The sequence below is a fragment of the Amia ocellicauda genome, chromosome 1, assembly GCF_036373705.1.
Source record: "Amia ocellicauda isolate fAmiCal2 chromosome 1, fAmiCal2.hap1, whole genome shotgun sequence".
Lineage (NCBI taxonomy): Eukaryota > Metazoa > Chordata > Actinopteri > Amiiformes > Amiidae > Amia > Amia ocellicauda.
Genome location: NC_089850.1, coordinates 58,159,575 through 58,179,964, shown reverse-complemented (window position 1 = coordinate 58,179,964; position 20,390 = coordinate 58,159,575). Strand labels below are relative to the sequence as shown.

General features: G+C 44.9%; 1 protein-coding gene across 1 annotated transcript; it reads left to right on the top strand.

The window, feature by feature from the left end:
* The first annotated feature begins 5,189 nt into the window (after window positions 1–5,189).
* On the top strand, window positions 5,190–19,115 carry ddx6 (DEAD (Asp-Glu-Ala-Asp) box helicase 6). Its single transcript, XM_066710838.1, has 14 exons — window positions 5,190–5,309; window positions 7,530–8,324; window positions 9,829–9,892; window positions 10,520–10,624; window positions 10,996–11,125; window positions 11,415–11,561; window positions 11,749–11,843; window positions 12,043–12,165; window positions 12,433–12,561; window positions 12,695–12,811; window positions 13,020–13,083; window positions 13,984–14,085; window positions 14,432–14,618; window positions 14,730–19,115. Exons 2-13 carry the CDS (start codon window positions 8,122–8,124, stop codon window positions 14,605–14,607), a joined length of 1,455 nt encoding a protein of 484 aa, XP_066566935.1. The 5' UTR covers window positions 5,190–5,309; window positions 7,530–8,121; the 3' UTR covers window positions 14,608–14,618; window positions 14,730–19,115.
* The last annotated feature ends 1,275 nt before the right edge of the window (window positions 19,116–20,390 follow it).

Genomic DNA, 20,390 nt, shown 5'->3' with positions numbered 1-20,390 from the left:
TCAGGCCAGAGTTCAATCTTTGTTTCATCAGACCAGAGAATTTTGTTTCTCATGGTCTGAGAGTCCTTCAGGTGCCTTTAGGCAAACTCCAGACGGGCTGTCATGTGCCTTTTACTGAGGAGTGGCTTCCATCTGGCCTGATTGGTGGAGTGCTGCAGAGATGTTTGTTCTTCTGGAAGGTTCTCCTCTCTCCACAGAGACACGCTGGAGCTCTGTCAGAGTGACCATCGGGTTCTTGGTCATCTCCCTGACTAAGGCCCTTCTCCCCCGATCGCTCAGTTTGGCCAGGCGGACAGCTCTAGGAAGAGTCCTGGTGGTCCCAAACTTCTTCCGTTTACGGATGATGGAGGCCACTGTATTGGGACCTTCAATACTGCAGAAATGTTTCTGTACCCTTCCCCAGATCTGGCTGTGAATACTTATGTGCTTTTTTTGTTTTTTATTTTTAATAAATTTGCAAAGATTTCAAACTTCTTTCACGTTGTCATTATGGGGTATTGTTTGTAGAATTTTGTGGAAAATAATTTAATCCATTTTGGAATAAGGCTGTAACATAACAAAATGTGGAAAAAGTGAAGCGCTGTGAATACTTTCCGGATGCACTGTATATAGATAAATTAAATATAGAAAGACCGAAAACAAGCATGTGAACATAGTAGAACCGCAGTACGTCGCGTTTGAAAAACAGATAAAAGTTAATTGTAGTAGAAAAATGCTATAAAAAGTGAACGGAATGGAGAAATGCAGCAAGCTAACATGCTTGATTAAAAGGACAGGAAAAAATATACATTAATGCACAAGTGTATAAGCATTTGCTGAAAACCACTACAGTGACTAAAAAACAATCTTTTACTGCTGCTATTATTAACTGCCTTTAGATTTAGTGCTTCACTTTGTTCACATTGTTTTAATTTAACCTATTTCTGTGGTAGCCCTTTTTTAATCCATCACTAAGTTGAGAGCGAGCTGTTTGCCAACCTAATGCTCGAGACAAAATAGATCAAGTGTGACTGTCCCGAAGTTAGTAAACAAAGCTGTTAACACAATAGCATTGAATTAAACTAGACTATACCATGTTCACGTTTTCATATAATGAGGATATACAGTTATTGCTTACCGTGCTGATGTTTCACCTCCATCTGTGACACCAACATGTTTTTTTTTCATGTGCTCATGCCTCACTGTGGTACTTCCGTGCAGGTTACCATCTTCTTTGCTGCATTTAATGTAAAATGTTCCCATGCCTGAGATGACTTGGGGAGCACACTTTTTTCTGCCGCCAGTTGATCTGTACTTTCTGCCATTTCGTGTGTAACTGTGTTTTCATGAAAGTGACGTCATCAGTAAATGCTCCCTGTGATGTGAGCAAACCAACTAATCGATAATGACATTAGTTGACAACGATTTTCCTAATCGATTATTATCGATTTGATTGATTACTTGTTGCAGCCCTACTTTCCTTACTTAAAGGGGGCCATGAGTAGTGTGATGTTTGAGGTTAGGGGGCCCACAGACAACCCTCGTTGTTGGCCGTCTAAGTGAAAGCAGCTTTCCAAAATTAAGAGAGGGGACCCAGATCCCTCGGGAAACTCTGCAAGTCTTAAACCCCCCGAGACCCCCTGGGAAAAAGATCAAACTCTGGGGAGCTCTGCCCCATTCACACAACCAAGCTAGCCAGCAAGAATACAGCTAAGGACAGGGCTACACAGATCATCTTTGTAAGCTTGTAACTACATTTATTTAAAACAGTTTAATTTAATTCACATCTATTGTTTAAGACCCACACCACCGTCTCTGTGTGTGTATATATAGAGAGAGAGACAGATTAAATAAGTACATTAAATATATTAACATCTTAAGTAACTCTTACGAGCTTTAAACGTCAGAAGACTTTTACACAACATTTTAACTATACAGAATTACCACAAGCTTTTTAATTTAATTTTTTCATGAGCATTATTGTTTATATAACATCTTTAGTTTACTACAAATTGTCACTATAAGAATGGCCCCAAGCTTTTTTAATTACTTACTATTTTTAAACTCAGACTTATCGTTATGCATTTTGAGAGAGAGAGAGACATTTTAATATCTTAAGTTTAACTCTTACGAGCTTTTAAATATATATATATATATATATATATATATATATATATATATATATGTATAAACATATTAAGTTTAACTTATGAGCTTTTAAGGCAGAAGTCATTTACTAGGATGTATTTAACAAAAAAAAAAAGATCACATAGCGGGAGAGAGAGATTAAATAAATACATTAAATATATTAACATCTTAAGTTTAACTGCAGAAAGCAGTTACTAGACTGTATTTAAGTAAAAATGAATGAACACATTATGAGAGAGATATGATATAAATGAAATATAGCAACAGCTTAAGTTTAACTTTGACGACCTATAAACATGGCAGAGGGGGTTTACAAAAACAATGACCCTATACAGACTGAACACAAGCTTTTTTATTAGATTTTTAATTAAACTTAGTCTTATTATTAAGCAACCGGCCTATCCGCAGATGTTTCCAGAGAGAGAGAGAGAGAGACAGTGTGGCTAGGATAATCACACTATGAGGAGGGGCGGATGAAACCGTTGATGTTCGGGCCTGGGTCACATCACAGACAATGACATTGTTGATCTTATATAGGAAATCTGATTTCCTAAACCATTACATGTATATTTAAAAACAAAACAAAACAAAACATATATGGTTTGTCTGTAGTGTTACTAATTAAGAGATTGTGTGCCCCCCAGAAGCCCCCACCGATACAGGAGGATCTGACCCATTCTCACTTTACCGTTGGCCAACAAGATCAAAGAACTGCACACACAACCTGTGGGGGAGAGGGGGGCAGAAGCCACCCGACAGCACAGTAGGCTCTGGACCCTTCAAACTCTCCGGCCCATTCACACTCTCCGGCAAGAGCAAAGACCTGCTGACCTAATCAGAGTGGGGAGAGGGAGGATAGAAGCAGAGGGGGCTATGGGGGCGTTGTGTTTGAGGGCGCAATAGGTGTGCACCTCCTTTCTGATATGTTGTAGGAATATTCAGAAGATGATGCCACACGTCATACAAAATTAGGCCGCGCCCCGGTCGCCCTCCTATCTATTATCCATATCGCTGACATTTGACATTTCCAGAGTTACACAAAACCTAACCTAATTTGGTTAAACCTAATATAGCCTATCAAAATATGATATAAGGTCAAACGCACTGCGAGTGTCAACAATGTCCTGATTTCTCTCTGAAATCTTCAGATTTGGGGAAAAGGATCATGGGTTCACTAATGAAATAGTTCAAGTACCTCAACATTCACCTTTTGCACACATACAGGAACCCACGTGTGAAGCCTTTTAAATGTGTCTATATTCTGAGGCACTCAACTGCTTCCAGTGTTCAGCTCCTTTTGAGCGATGTCATAATGATCGTTCTACAGTGCAGATGACGTTTCTCTTGAAACTTCCATTCTAGTTATAATTATTATCAACATCATTCCCATTATTTGGAACACTTTTAAAATAAAGTGTTGTTCAGTTAGGACTCATATTAATGGCTTATTAAACAAATCTTTGACACTTAAAGGAAGATTGAATCATAACACGTGTGGATTTACAGACATGTATTAGTGTTACCACATTAATATAACAATAATAATAATGTTATTGTTATTATTGTTGTTATTATAATCATCATCATCATTATTGTTAGTAGTAGTACTAGTAGTTGTAGTAGTATTAGGAGCAGTAGTTACAGTAGTAATAGTTGTAGTAGAAATGGTTGAAGTGGGATGTAGTTATTACTATTCTTTAAGAATACACTGCATGATTAAAAAAGTGATATTGTTGAAACATCTCATCAATATAGTAATGGCATGGGAGCAGGATATGTGTTGTATCAACTCTTTCGCTTGTTTTGTGACCTGAATAAGGTTTCAGAGTTTTGCAGCCCACTGTGAAAGCCATGTAAAAACTAACTTGAGTCACAAGTTGGAGGGGTAAAAAAAAGTCCACTCACTTGTGTAGCTGTAAGTAATTTAAATGTGGGTAAAGTGTCTTCCAAGAACAACCTTTTCTGTAAACAGCAACACACAAAGGAAAAGCTAACAGGTCATCTCCATTGATTTCTATTGCGGGACATTTTGATTTTGTTTTAAAATAATAAAAAAAACATTCTCAAACTTAGTAAATTATGTCCCTTAATCTTACACAGTAGGGAGCTTTTTTAAATGCTGTTATTTTACACATTATTTTAATGTTTCATTGTTTCCAATCAATGTATCTTTTTTTTTTTTTAGTTTTCATTTGAAATTCTAAAACGAACTAGAGTGCTAAAGCTGCCGATCAAATTCAACATTAAAATGGAATACAAAAATATATATACACATATCTTGGACAACATACTTTATAAAGATAAAATGCTTTTATGGCAAGATAATAAATAATAATAAACACATAATAAAATAAATAACATTCTTTCCAAATCTACATTCTAATATGACTTGATGTCTTGACCTGAGGTGTAAAAGGGAAACAACACCCTTATATATAAAATGCAATTCAGGGTCTTAGTTAATGTCCACTTCAACATGCTGGCCAGGGCTTCTGATAGTCATTGTTTAAATAGATGAAGACATAAACAAGGGCATTGCATAAAATAATGTCACTTTAGTCATCATACTGTGTAGATCATTTTTATAGTGGTTGTTTTCCATATAATGTATATATGAACATAGTTATTTTTAAGTTATTAAATAAGTTGGTGGGAGAAGTGTCTATTTAATAATAATAATAATAATAATAATAATAATAATAATAATAATAATAATAATATAAGAAGAAGAAGAGAGTTAATTATTAAATAAAATAGTTAATTATTAATCATTATTATTGCTACCTTCACAGTGGCTGCTTTACTGATCCACACCCACCAAAGCAAGTCCATCCTGTTTCAGGAAACCGGTTGCAGGCGTGGCTTACAAAGCGACCCTCCAATTTAAATGTCAGACCATTCAATATGTCATGTGTTGTCAAAAAAATAAAATAAATACAAAATGTGCCATCTTTACCCCCATTTGAAATAAAACCTAAAACAAATGCCGAGCTCGACACCCCTATGACGCCATGACGCGTCGGCGCGGCTTGATTGCTGGACTCCGGTCAGCTGACGTCACGGGGAGGGTTTAAAGAAGGAAGGAAGCCATCTTGGACTTTCTGTTTAAACAAAATATACTTCACGCAAAAAATAACAGAGATCTAACCCCCAAAACACGGCGATTATCGCAGCCATCAGCGGTAAATATGAACCCTTTTTGTCCTTTGCTAGCGGCCTGCGCTCCCCCGGGCTGTTGTGTGCCGGTATGTCGGGAGAAAGTGACGGGATGCGACGTTTTATTCCGCCGTTTTCTTTCCTATTCCCGTGACGTTGCTGGAGTCCGCTCGGGTTGCCATTACGGGCTTGATTTCGCCCTCCGACGTGCTGTTTCAGCCCCGAGTCCGCGCCCGAGCGACCGCCGCCTCCCGGCCGTTTGACGGGTCTTGTTTTCGGTGGCTCTTTTTGAAAAGTTGCGTCAGTCCTGCTCTCGGCGCCGCGGAGACCCGGCCGGGAGACGGGGCTCGTTTCACGGCCACAGGTCCCCCTGTTTAAAACGTGCCTGTGTTTGAAGCTGAAGGGAAAAGCCGCGTCATCAGTTTCGCGTTTGGTGGACAGTAGGTCACCGTCTACAATGTCCTCTTTTTCGCTTTAAAGTATTGAAATAACCGCGATGTTTGCGGTGCGATGCGCCCGTACGGACGTGGCGTTGTTTCCAGGGCGGCGGTGGCTTGCCTGGGCTCAGACCGCTTACAGATGTCTGAAATGAGGGGGATTTGTGCGCTTTGGCCGCTCCGGGCTGAGTTACGGTGTGTGCGGTTGTTTTTTGACCACATACTGTGTTGGCTCGGCGTGTGGCTGCTTTTGAGGCCTGTAACGCGGTTTTATTAATAACTTTCCAGTGGAATTGGATGGCTGAAGCTGTTCATAGGGCTGTTTTGCACCCTGTAGGCCCGATGCTTTCATATCAAACCACGGCACGTTTTTGCCAAATAATATTGATACAGTATTTGTGTGTTTATCCCCCCCCATGCCTTCGATCTGTTATGGTCAATATGGCCTACTGTTATCTTTTTCTTTTGAATACCGACTTTGTCAGTTCAATTTTGACAATCCTGGCCTAGCTGTCCGTTTTCCTGGGTCTCTCCAACTACGTACAACTTTCAAAAACGGATGACTTGTGCTTCAGTGTAGTGTATACTCGTGTGTTTGTCCACACAACTGTATAGGCCAGGTTTGCCTAAAGACTTGGTTTATAACATTTTGACATTTGAAAGACTTTTAGTCGGGTTTTCCTGCTTCCTCTTGGTGAAGATGCTTTTCACTTCACCCTCTCACCCCAGTTTGCTCGTTGTAATGGCGAGTATTTGTGTAAAAGGCAAGTTTAGTCTCTTGACTGACACTTTTCCAGCCAAGGGATAGTCTGTTACTCTTGTCAGGAAAGAAAATGACGGTTTGCACCGATTTGTTGCTGTTTAAAACTGATCTCAGTAATGCGACAGAGTGCTGTAATGTACACGCCTGTTTTAGCATGGTGTGCATGCAGCAAACTAGTTGAATAGTATATCTGATGGTAGATTGACAGTAATTTGACATCATGGAGGTGGTGGGAGGGCAGTGACCGTCTAATTTTACAGACCACAGGTGAAGTGAACATTTATTATGGTGATCTCTGTCTGCTGAAGACCTAGCAGTCCGGCATTACCTGCTCCACAACTGGACTGGTTGTTTATAAAGCTCTGTTTGGCTTTTTCTTTCACTTTTTCTTTTATGGAAAGGAAGCCATGGCATTTTATATTCTGTTCCCATAGATTCCCTTTTTCCTTCATGTCCGGGCGAGTCGCCTCCAGTCCTTTAGGTCCTGCAGTGGGCGAACCGGTTGGGACCTGGAAAGATCAGATGAGGTGTTCTTGTCAGAGTTATACATAAGAGGTGGTCTCTGGACTGGAGCTGCCTGCCTTGGAGCCTGTTTTGCAAACCAGGGATTGATGGCAAGACATCGACGCAAAGTTGTTGGTTCAGTTACAGCTTTTAAGTATTTGCCGGGTGCTGTAGAAATTTCGCAGATGAAGCAGGCAAAGCAAACTGACGTATTGCATCTCTGATGATTCTCTGTTTGTGGTTACTAAAATATGGTAATATGGCGTTTCCCTCCCCTTCATACTGGTTTATATTCAAGAGCCCCCAACTTAAACTGGACAGGCTGTCACAATGGGAGTCTTCTTTCTATCCCATGAAAGTGTAGTGGGGTTCACCTGTTGAATAGGGGGGAACGTTTCCTGGGGCAAATGTCCAGCCCTACAGTTACCGAATTGTAGATTAAACAAAGGTGTTGGTTCCTGCCTGAGAATGATTTTAAAGTACATCTTAAAATTTGAAGCTGTTGTCTTCTCTTATGAAAACCACTTTGTTTTTCCTTTCAGGATGAGAGGACGTCAGTGGAGAATCTCTTTGACAAGTGGCGAGGAAAGTGGATTAAAGAGTGACATCGATCTACATAAAAAAAAAAATAATAATAATTAACGCACAGTGCTAAATCTTTGAATCCTGCAGAAGTGGTGTGAGTGACTCGGATTGTTTCAGAGTGGACTATATCTACACACACGCAGACACGGGAAGAACGCACACGGAGGAAAAAACGGCAACAAAAGGAAGAAAAACTTGTAAAACGACAAGAAACAAACTTAAAGGTGCTCTTTCTGCATCGCAATACTAATGACTCATTCATTGAGCGAGACTTGGAATAAGTTATTCCACAAAGGATTTTGATTACAGAGGATAAGAGAAGATATAAATACATATACACAAGCGCCCAGATATATGAATATATTTTAGTCGTTGAAGAAGGAAGGGGGAAGCAAAATCCAAACTTTTGCAGATTTCCCTGCAAAACTTTTTGAAGTGGACTAAGGATTTGTTTTTGTCTTGTTAGGACCTGTTTTTTGTTTTGTTTTTGTTTTTTAAAGAATTATAGTTTAGAATTTAACAGACTCTTGCAAAGAAAACGGAGCAGCCATGAGCACGGCGAGAACGGAGAACCCGGTCATCCTGGGCCTGTCCAATCAGAACGGGCAAATACGGGGTCCGGTGAAGCCAGCGGGGGGCCCGGGGGGAGGCGGGGGCGGCCCTCCGTCGCAGCAGACGAGTCAGATGAAGACCTCCAGCACAATCAACAATGGCAGCTCCCAGCCCCTGCCCACCACCAACACCACCATCAAGTGAGTGAGAAACTGAGCGTGTCCGCCAGCATCTAACCGCTGAGGTTACACCACTGTGTGGGCGTTGATCTTGACTAGTTAAGCCAGCGAATGGGTCCGATTCTTTACTCACAGCTGGGTTGCGAGGAGAGACTGAGAGACCCTTTGGGATCTAGGCTGGAGACCAGTGGAGAATTTATGTGCAGATTTGCTTTACAGGGGCCTGTGTTATGACTTGTCTAGGTGGGTGATGTAGACTGGGCAAACTGGAAACTGCCCTCGGAGGTTAGTGCCCTTGGTTTGTGTAGAGAACTGGTGGGGTGGAATTCGTGGTGAGTGAGACCAGAAGTGGAGTAGGCTCGTTTAGCTTGATCATGACCCGAGTTTTATACAGTCAACGCTTAAACGATCATGCTGACTTGTTGGGATCGAGGGGCTCCCCATGAGAAGTCTTGCAATCCTATTCCTTTGCTCGGTTACCTTCTGTGTTGGGCTACAATGAGGGTTCTATTTTGCCTGTTAAATGTTTTAACCCCATTAAGAAGATGCTTCAGTTGGGTAATTTATTGGCAATCGCACTGAGGTTTTATTGATTCAAAGTACTTCTTTGACTAATCACTTGGAATATATTTCTAAATGAAACTGTTTATAACAATTGACATGCTTTTAAAATTATGCATTTAAAGAAAGCCTGTTGTTTACTGACACATTAGAAGCTACTTGTCCATATCTCTTCAGTTTTGTTTGAGCAGGCTTTCTGTGTGCTGGTGGCGTTGTCCGGCCCAGGCCTTAAAGCTTCCCAGTAGTGTGGTCTGTTCCTATGCCTTACTGCTGCTTGAGACATCCCAAGCCCTTCCCCGGGGGGGGGGAGGTGCGTGTGCGTTGGGAGGGAGGTGGGTTGTTCCAAAGTGAAGCGTGCGTCAGCTGCCTGACATTCTGCACGGTGCGCAGTCTCTGCAGGGACACAGCCTGTTGCTCGCTGGCAGGGACGCCAGGGCAGCTTTGTCACACGGAGTCAACACCGCCTCTCAAGGTGGAATTTACATGCGTCATTGTTTCACGGCACCAGGGTTCACAGAGTGGATGGATGTTGCAGAAGCTGCCTTAACATTGATTTCAACATCTTAATTATTGGACAAGTGCACAAAGTGTACAGTTTTATACTTGGAGTTTAATGATTGCCTTCCATGGCTTTTTGTGGTCTTTCTCACTTCTGCTACTGCAGATCTGCGATTTCAGTTAACTCTTAAAGACCTGTGCATGGAGAGCTTAGTAGTCTTAAGTTAGTCCTCTTGGCCATTAGTTCGTCCACTTTCCATTGACTGACGTACAGAGTTTGAGTGCCAGTTGACCAAGCTGTGGTGTGAGTGTGTGTGTGTGAACCTGCAGGAGGTGAGGGAACAAAGCTTAGCTGGTGCAGAATTCCTGTTTTTTATCCTTCATGCCCAGGCTAAGCCCCAGCTCCTCCTCTGTGTTCAGGGTGAGTGGGAGAGGGCCGCCATTAACTGTCTCTGTCCATCCCCAGGCCAGGCGATGACTGGAAGAAGAACCTAAAACTCCCTCCGAAGGACATGAGAATGAAGACCTCGGTAAGAACGAGGACAACCCCTCCCAGTGCCCTCTCCTGATACTTAACAGCAGCCGATAGAGCTACAGGGCCTTCTGTCTGTAATTGGTCTTCATTAGCGATACCTTTTCTTGTGTTCTCCTTGTCATCTCTCTAGCGATTGTAGTTAAAGCTGAGAGGGTCGAGGCTCTCCAGACACAAGCCCCCCCTTCTCATTACATCATACGATAAACTGGGCTTGCATGGCTGTGACTCCAGTTACACACCGTGACCTGGAGCTGCACTGAGCCCCTCTCTTCTTTGGCTTTATCCTTCTCTCGGGAGTCTCCCATTCAACAAGGACGCATTGCAGCAGAACCCCCTACCTATCGCATGAGGCAATAGCTCTTTAGCCTCTATAGCATGCCTGTCGTTAAACTAAGTAAACTACAAAGCTGTCGGTGTCCTCCTCTTCCACGGTGTGAATCTGCAGAGAGTTTGTAGGTTGGTACCAGAAGTCTGTCGGAGATGATAGACCTGATGTTCTCTAAGTAACTGGTTCCAACAGTATCTCCCCCCCCCCCCCCCAAAGTCTGACCTCCAAATCATTAATGCTGCTGAACTTATATATATTAATCAGCCTTGTTTACGTGTCGGTTTGTTCTGCCAGGACGTGACGGCAACTAAGGGCAATGAGTTTGAGGACTATTGCCTGAAGCGGGAGCTACTCATGGGGATTTTCGAGATGGGCTGGGAGAAGCCGTCACCCATCCAGGTTAGTGGCCACTGGTTGCCTAGAAAACAAAATAAACTTAATATGTAAAACATGGAGGTCAACTTCAGAGTGGAGCATCTCCAGGACTGGAGACGCCAGCGCTGTACAGGGCGCCCCACTCTGCGTCCCATTGAGGCCGCTGGGACCAGCAATAACGAGACGAGGATGCTATGAAGCCCAGAGGCAAGGCATGCGTGTTCACAGCGCTGACTAATGCTGACGGCTGGATTCCTTGTCTACCTTGAGTCTTATAAATGTCGCTTCCCCGATGGCAGAGCTGAGAAAAATCAGCAGAATTAAGTGATTTGAGTGAGAGTACTTCCCCAGTAGGATTTGTTGTGATGAGGCTCTATTGTCTCTTCCCTCCCCAGGAAGAGAGCATTCCCATTGCCCTATCCGGGAGGGACATCCTGGCCCGGGCCAAGAATGGAACGGGCAAAAGTGGCGCCTACCTCATTCCCTTACTTGAACGCATAGACCTCAAGAGGGACTGTATACAAGGTGAGAGTCTCCCAGTGCCTTCCATTTAAGTAGTTTGTTTTAATAGATTTGGCGATTGAGGTGCCAGAACGAGTGAGGTATAAATGCTGTTTAAAGCAGAGTGAGTTTGAAAATGAAATGGCAGCAGTTTGTTTTACCAGATTTGCACAGCAAGGAGAAACTTCACTTTTTAGGCAACTGGCTACAGGGGTTCAATCGACTGGCACCTCATTTTAAGCTCCAAACCGCAGTGTTTGACCTGACCGCAGTGCTGTGGGGATCCCTGCTGTAATGTGTCTCTTCCCTCTAGCTGTGGGCATCGTTCCCACCAGAGAACTGGCGCTGCAAGTGAGCCAGATCTGCATCCAGGTCAGCAAACACATGGGCGGGGTCAAGGTCATGGCCACCACGGGTGGCACGAACCTTCGCGATGACATCATGAGGCTCGACGAGACCGGTAAGGAAACCCCCTGCCCCCCCCCACACACACACACACACACACACACGTACTATGGAATTTACACTTGGTGGGGTTGTTGGTGTCTGGTACGTGAGCGCTGGGAGGCCATCGTTGGGTGAGGAGCGTGTGTGTGGTGGGCTTGGTTGGTGTGAAGCCGTCCCTCTGAAAATGCATGTCTTTGCAGTGCACGTCATCATCGCCACGCCTGGCAGGATCCTGGACCTGATCAAGAAGGGAGTGGCCAAAGTGAATCAAGTGCAGATGATCGTGCTGGATGAGGTGAGTGCCACGACCCAGAGCGGTCTGGGGAGACCAGCGCAGCATCCCTGTCATGAACCCGCCGGTCTTATAGTCCAGTTCTGTCCATTTTGATTTACCGGCGCTCCTCCTTTATCCATCGCCTCCTGACGGGTCACACAGAGTCCCCACTGCGGTGATCCTTCTGCCCAGCCCTTACCCAGCTCTCTCCTCCCCCCAGGCTGATAAACTGCTGTCCCAGGACTTTATGCAGATGATGGAGGAGATTCTAAGCACCCTACCCAAACACAGGCAGATCCTTCTGTACTCGGCCACGTTCCCTCTCAGTGTCCAGAAGTTCATGGTGAGTCTTCAGTCTGCCCGCGGTCGTTGTCCAGATGCATTATGGGAGTGGCTTCCTCCTGCCAGCCAAGTGCCTCTTTAGGTTTCAAACTCCCATTTAAACTCTGTGTCAGGCATTGAGTCCTCAAAGAGGGGATATTGACTTTGGGACCCCAGTGTTTGCCGTTTGTCTCGTCTTGAGCAGAAGTGACACTGAAGGAAGCGGTTTCCTTTGTATGAAGACGTTGCTTTAAATCTTCGCTCTCCTTCCCTTGTGCCTGGTCTGTAGAACTCGCACCTGCAGAAGCCCTACGAGATCAACCTGATGGAGGAGCTGACTCTGAAGGGTGTCACCCAGTATTATGCCTACGTGACTGAGAGACAAAAGGTCCACTGCCTTAACACGCTCTTCTCCAGGGTGAGTTTGCGCCATTTGCCCGCCTGCCGCACTTCTTGGTTGGGAAGGATTGGTAAAAATGAGTGGTCTTATTCGTGGATCCTGGTTCTGATTTAATTTAATTTTTTTTTGTTGGATCTTCCCCCCTCTGCAGCTCCAGATAAACCAGTCTATAATCTTCTGCAACTCGTCCCAGCGTGTAGAACTGCTGGCCAAGAAGATCTCGCAGCTTGGCTACTCCTGCTTCTACATCCACGCCAAGATGAGACAGGTGAGCACTTGACTCGGGACTCAGACTTGACTGGTACGAATGCCTGCCCTGCCCTGTCACAATCAGTCTAGATTTTGATCTTCTACTTGTAACAGAATATGCTTTTTAAAACCGGTACAAAGTCTTCGATATTCTGTTGCCCTCTAATCTGTAAATGCTCCCCCTCCAGCTTTGTTCATTGATTATTTTTCTGTGTCTTCTCCCCCAGGAGCATCGTAACCGGGTGTTCCACGATTTCAGAAATGGCTTGTGTCGAAACCTTGTTTGCACTGGTGAGTGTCGTCCCCCGCGACCGCAGATCTGCCTTCCGCCCGGGATCCGCAGCGCAGCGGCCCGGCTCTTCATACCAGAGTGTTTATTCAGGGTTATTTTTAACCTAGATGGAAAAATGCAGAGCTAAACCCTGGGATACTAGGCAGGCTTGAGAGATTCGTTTAGATGTAATTGCTACTGGCACCGATGCAGAAAAAACAGCCACACCTGCAGATGAAAACCCTGACCCCTTCCAGCTGTTTTTACATTTTTAGAGTAAAGCATTTCATCCCACGTTCAGGTTTTCGGGCCCAGCTGTGCCTCGAGATGTGTGAGATCCTTGAGATAAACAAGTCTGCCTGGGTGTGGCTGTTTCAGTGTGAACTGGGTGCCGTCACTAGTTTCAGAGTGAATTCATCTGTGAACCGCACATCTGACCTTCAGTTTGCGTACTCCCCCCCCATTGTTCACTGGTGTTTTTTTTTAGGCCTGCTCGGGGGAGGGGTGTCGAATCGGTAGAAAAAGCGATCATTAGAAGTCAAACTGGACTGGAAATATGGTCACCTAGGCCATTTTAAAACCCATTATAAATTGGCAATCTTAACAGCCGCATACCAGCCTTGGGGAGTTTGGTTCTGGAAAACCAACACTCTCCAGTGGACGATGATATTGTTAGACGTTAAAGTACACAGGAAATGGCAAACCCTGACTGTGACCCTAAAGAGAGGCTGGGTTTGTGCGTCTGAACTCGTTCACCTTGGCCGGTGAGGTCGGCACGTTGGTCAGGATGCAGCGATTTTGGTTTCAAACGTGCGATGCGGCATCCAGGCCGAGACCGACTTACTGGTTCACTGAATCCAGGCTAGTTTGAAAAATAATTGCAGACTGTCTAATGGGGCCTCTGCCTTTCTTGCCCACAGACCTCTTCACCAGAGGAATTGACATCCAAGCTGTGAATGTGGTGATCAACTTCGACTTCCCCAAGCTGGCTGAGACCTACCTGCACCGCATTGGCCGATCCGGTAACAGACCTTATTTTTTGCTGTCAAAATTGCTAAAATCCACAAGGGTTTGAGAAAGTAATACAGAGGATTCTAGTAACCCATTCTTACAAAACTGCCCTGTAATGACTAAATTTGTGAAAACCTATTGTGCCAGTTGTAGCCTGGGGTGATACTTGGTCTTAGGGCTCACTTCTCTTGTCCGCACTTTGTGTTGGACTCTTCCTGCTTTTGTTTGTGCTTTTTAGACGGGGAACAGTCCCCGAAAAGCTTCGCTCGTGCCTTAGCGTAGTCTGTCAACCCGTGCGGCCCTCATGGCCGAGCCGCGCCCGAGCTCCTCACCTGACACTGTTTGGCTTGTTGGCAGGACGCTTCGGCCACCTGGGTCTGGCCATCAACCTGATCACCTACGACGACCGCTTCAACCTGAAGGGCATCGAGGAGCAGCTGGGCACCGAGATCAAGCCCATCCCCGGCAGCATCGACAAGAGCCTGTACGTGGCCGAGTACCACAGCGAGAGTGGCGAGGAGGCCAAGCTGTGAGCGTGGGAGAGGTGAGCGCCCCCACCCTGTCCCTCGCCCAGAGATTCGAGGGACGCCCCCTCGGGTGCAGCCGCGCTTCCCAACCGCTTGCAAGCTAACCTAGTTTTTTTTTCCTTTTTCAGGTGAACATCACTTTTTTTTCTTCTCCCCCTCCCTCCATCTCCCTCTGCCTTTCTCCTCTCGGGGAAGACCTAGAATTGTGTTTTTTTTTTTTTTTTTTTTTAATTATTAAAAAGGTCTGTCCTCTCCCTCCCCACACTTTATATTTTTTACTTCAGAAGAGAATTACGATTTTTCTTTGTGCCGCAAAAAAGGAATACAGGAGCGCGATCTTGGCAAGACTCTCTGGCTTCTCCGTGCCGTGCCCTGAGAGGCAGGGAGGCGCGGGAGTTGTACCGCCAGGTTCTGGGAAAGACCTTGCACACTTCGGAGAAGAAGGAAGCAAGGAACGAACTCTGTAAACAAAAGGAGACGCACGCAGGACTCTCGCCTCCCCCACCCCCGCCGCAAACGGAGCTGTCGACGGCCACGGCCCCCCGACGCTCATTTCAACTTCTCCTGAGTTCTCTCTCCAGAACTTACTAAAATTTGTGTTATTTATTCCCCCCCCACCCCTCCCCCTTTTACTTTTTCTTTAAGGCTTTTAGCTATTTGTATGAAGTGCCTTAAGAAGAGCAGGACTTATTCAGAGTAATAACTGCTGTTTTTTGTCTTTACCGTTCTCCCTCTCCTCCAGTTTGTTCAGACCTCCCCATCACTTGACCCAAACCTGTCTTTAATTTGACCCCAAACTCCCCAAATCTTTTTCTTTTAAATCATGCCCCCCCTCCCCTGCCAAATTACAAAAAAAAAAAAAGACGAGCATATTTTAGTGCAGGCTTAAGGATTTAGATTTTTTCACTGAGGGCAGAAAAGATCATTCAGGAGAAGTTAAAATGAAACCCGACACACAGGCAAGCGTGCAGTTCATGTGCATAAAAGAGAGAGAAAGGGATGCACGCAGTTCTTCATGGAAGCCAAATTCTGGACTTTTGCGCTTGAGTCTTTTCAGAAGAGAGCGAGTGGGTGACTCCTTTTATTTACTCCAAGATCCTGCTTTGAAAGACCTAGACTCTTCCTCCTCCTCCTCCTCCAGGCTTTGCTATGAAACACTAACCTAAAGAGAAACCAATGCCAGACACTTCTTCACGGGCCCTGTTGGCCCAGCTCGGCAAACATCCGGAGGATTCAGATGCGGAGGGCAGGAAGGGACGACGGCGTTCCTGACTTCGGCGCTTTTTTCCCCTTCACCCCCCTCTGTCCAGGTTTTTGTTTTTCCCTCCTTTTTTCGACTCACCCTTTCTTCTCCAAAATGTGCCGCCCCGCCCCCTCACAGAGACTCTTCTATTGGCACAGTGTAAACTTTGTACATACTTTATTTGGTGGTTATTTTTTTTTTTATTTTGTCATTTTTAAAGTGTCAGGCTTGCTGAAACCCAGCACAAAGTGTGGTGAAGAGATTGGCTACTGGGGGGTGGGGGGGAAGGGGGTTGTCTGAAGTGCTCGTGAACACGAGCCAAGACTCGAGCCGGACTTTATTAACCTGTACTGAATCTAGGCCGCCACCGCACGAGAGTGGAGGACACGATGAACCCAACGATAACTTTTTTAGGTTCTGACTCGCAGGTCAATTCAAGGCACTTAATCGCAAATGCAGGCAACCGGGCCAGGGAGCGGGCTGACTTAGAAATGGCGATTCCCTGGAGTTCGTAATTTGCTCCCTCGAATGCTACACTTTGAGACACGGGCCCATGACTCGAGGCCTGTGACACAGCAGTATTGTAACGGAGTGGCTGGGAGAGACACTTTTGGGCCCTTATTTGGAAATGCGTGGTTGACCTTCCCGCACTGGCCTATATATATACACTTACACTCATACACTGCATCGATCTGCATTCCCCTCTTCCTCCACCGAGCGCTGGGTTCAACCTGACATGCGTGTAATATGAGAACACAAGGAATTTATTTTCGTTTTTTGTATTTTATTTTATCCCCGCCCCTTTGCTAGTGAAGCTGACTTACGAGGCACTTGTCTTTGTGCCCGGTGTGATGGACCGGGAGTTTTCAAGCCGAAGATGACGGATCGCTAGATGCATGAAAAGAGTTGTATATGAAGAAAGCATCGATGTCGCCTCCTTCGCGCTGCGGTGCGGCTCGCTGTGATGGTTTATACGAACCGATTGGGGAGGATTTGATTTCGACGAGCCGCTTTTGTTGCTGTCCTCGCAAACCTTGTATATAAGACGTAGTTTGGCTGCGGCGCACATGAGTTTCCCCGCGTATTAAAAAAGAAAACGAAAGGGGAGAAGGACTCTCAGAGTATTTTTTTTTTATTATTATTATTATTTCCCCAAAGCAAATGGGTAACTAATTTGCTGTGGCAAAAGAATTCTTAAAATGAAGATTTATTTTTTCATGCATGTGCCTCGTAAGTTAACTGGCTTTATTATGTTCTTATTTTTTCTGTTTACAAAAGATGCTGCACAGAAAAAACTAACAAAAAAAAAAAAACCCTTGCAGTTTCCGCTGCGTTAGACTTGAGTAATGGGCTCAGGCAATAATCACACTGACTGCACTGCTGTCTCCGCACTTTGAACCAGCTGTGGTGTGAGATGGAGAAGTGTTGCAAGGTCGGGTGGGGGGCGGGGGGGTTGGGTACAGGCTGGTCATGGGTGAGGATTTTGGGTGGGTGGGTTGGGGGGGCAGTGAAGCAAAAGTAATTTGAGGTTTGTTCCACTGTCTGACGGAGGGATCCTGTAGGGAACGCAGCCTACTGTGGAGACGCAAAAATGTTGGTGTAGAAATGACCAGCTAGTGGATGATCACAGTGGGGGGAGCAGGGAGGGAGAGGGTGGGCACCTGCTTAAAAGGAGTCTCTGATCCCTCTGTAAGCACAGCTCCATGGGGAGGGGAGGAGAAAAGATGAGGGGGAGCAGTAGGGGTGGGAGGGTAACTGGGAGGGGTATCAAATGGAATTAATATATTGACATCCTCCTGGGTTAGTCTGCTTTCTTAACCCCAGTCTCTGTTCAGAGCGGACACTGCGGTCAAGAGGCCAGGCTAGTGGTAGTGGAGGAGGGGAGTGGGGGGGAGGTGAGCCCTGCTCTGAATGGAGAGGACGAGATGCTCTTAATTTGTTTTTGTTTTTTTGGGGTGGGGGTCGGCTGTTTAGGGATGATGTAAAGGACTGTGGAACACTGTGGCCCTTTGGGACTACAGTACATATCACAGCCGGAGCATCTGTCTCTCGGTCTGTCTGGTTCCTTTACACCATCCATGAACAGGCGACCTCTGTTAACCTCTGATCTCCCAGTTGCAATAAGCCGAGGCCCCAATATACCCAGAGGATCTCCACGGTTAAGGGTATTTCAGAGGGTGGGGGGGCAGGGTTAAACCTGTGGAGAGACTGGGGTCAGTTTTGGGAGATCAGGGGTTAAAGTGATGGACAGTTTGGTAGCAGTCTGTCACATGTGCAGCTTATTTATTTTTGACCAGTGAGTGGAACCGGTAGCCCCGTCTCCCAGTGTGCTGGCCGGTGGAAATTGAATGTAACGATCTAGTCTTAATCGGAAAGGGACCGGCCATGTGCTCCTGTTTAATAGGCCTGGGAAAAGTGGCTGCTTTTTCATTTGTGGGAGGGTGGGAGGAATTTAATTCTGGGTTTGAAGAATGAGATGGAGAGCATCTTGTCCTCTTTATTATTATTTAATTTTTTTCGCCCCACCAAGATTAACTTTGTGCTGGACATAGAGTGGTATTCGTACATCTCGTTCTTCTGGGGGGAAATCGGGGAGGGGGGTGTGGGGAGGGTTGTGTCAAATGCCTCTATCTCAGACCTTCACTTGCTTTCCAGTGGGACATTCAGAAACGTCTCAAAGCCACTATAGATCAGATGACCTTTTAGCTTTGTTGGAGAAGCACAAATTGCCTCTCGAATGGGTTTCAGACCCACTGGACAACGAGTGTGTGGGTAGTATAGAGGCATTTGGTTATTTTGGGGTTTTAAGTTTGGGGAAAGTGGCATGGTTTAATTGGCATATTCTAACTGATACACAGCCACTATGTTATTTGGGAGGGGGTGGGGGGTGGAAAATACTTTTCTTATCAAACGTTCCCCTGTAGTACAAAATGTAATTCTCAATTGGCTGTAAGCTGTTCACTGGGTCATTCTGTCTTTTGAACAGCTGAAGAAGAAATGGTTTTAGTTTTAATCTTGTTCAAAATTAAATACTGGGGAGAAAGACTAACCCATTGACCAATTTTTAGTTCAATTTAAATTAAAATCTGGCCTTTTTTTTTTTTTTTTTTTTTTTTTTTTTTTTTGGAATTGGCAGTTCAGTGACGCTACATTTTTTAAAGGTTTGTTAAACTGTTTTGAGAAGAGAAGTGCGTTTGAAATGGGTGTTATCTGATTGACTGGGGAATCCAAGTTTTTGTTATGAAATAAAGAGCTCACTGGAATTCTACAAGTCGTGACTTCTTGTTTATTGGTCTGAACCTGGATGTGGGTACTGTGGAGAACAGTCGTACTGCTCGTTAAATGGGAAGTGCTGTACCAGTGATGTAAACTGGTCAAGTCACAGTACACAACCTCTCTGCCATTTGTGTCAAAGTAACAATGCAGTTTCAATGTTTACAACAATTGTTCCACTAGATGGCAGTGTAATACACAGCCCTTTTGATTGGAGAGGACCTGAACACTGGAGAAGATCTGTTGTTGATATTGCTTAAGCCAGGGGTTTTCAAACCGGTCCTGAAGCACCCCCTGCCCTGCTAGTTTTTATTCCAACCTAGGTCCGAATTACTTAATTGAATGCTATATTGCTTTGTTAGGTCAATTTAAGGGTTCAATTAAGCAATTAATACATGGGTCCTGGAGTACCCACTGCCCTGCTGGTTTTTGTTCCAACCTAGGTCTTAATTACTCCAGGACCGATTTGAAAACCCCTGGCTTAAACAGTTTCTTTATACTTGCTCTGGAAGCAATGGACTCTGGAATCGGGTCAACAGTAGAAAAAATATGCGCTTTCCAGACTAACCAACTTACAGTGAGGGGAAAACAGTATTTGATCCCCTTCTGATTTTGTACATTTGCCCACTGACAAAGAAATTACCAGTCTATAATTTTAATGGTAGGTGTATTTTAACAGTGAGAGACATTTCAAAAAAGTTATAAATTGATTTGCATGTTAATGAGGGAAATAAGTATTTGATCCCCTATCAATCAGCAAGATTTCTGGCTCCCAGGTGTCTTTTATACAGGTAACGAGCTGAGATTAGGAGCTCTCTCTTAAAGGGACTCTCCTAATCTCAGCTCATTACCTGTATAAACGACACCTGTCCACAGAACAATCAATCAATCAGATTCCAAACTCTCCACCATGGCCAAGACCAAAGAGCTGTCCAAGGATGTCAGGGACAAGATTGTAGACCTACACAAGGCTGGAATGGGCTACAAGACCATCACCAAGCAGCTTGGTGAGAAGGTGACAACAGTTGGTGCGATTATTCGCAAATGGAAGAAACGCAAAATACCTGTCAGTCTCCCTCGGTCTGGGGCTCCATGCAAGATCTCACCTCGTGGAGTTTCAATGATCATGAGAACGGTGAGGAATCAGCCCAGAACTACACGGGAGGATCTTGTTAATGATCTCAAGGCAGCTGGGACCATAGTCACCAAGAAAACAATTGGTAACACTACGCCGTGAAGGACTGAAATCCTGCAGCGCCCGCAAGGTCCCCCT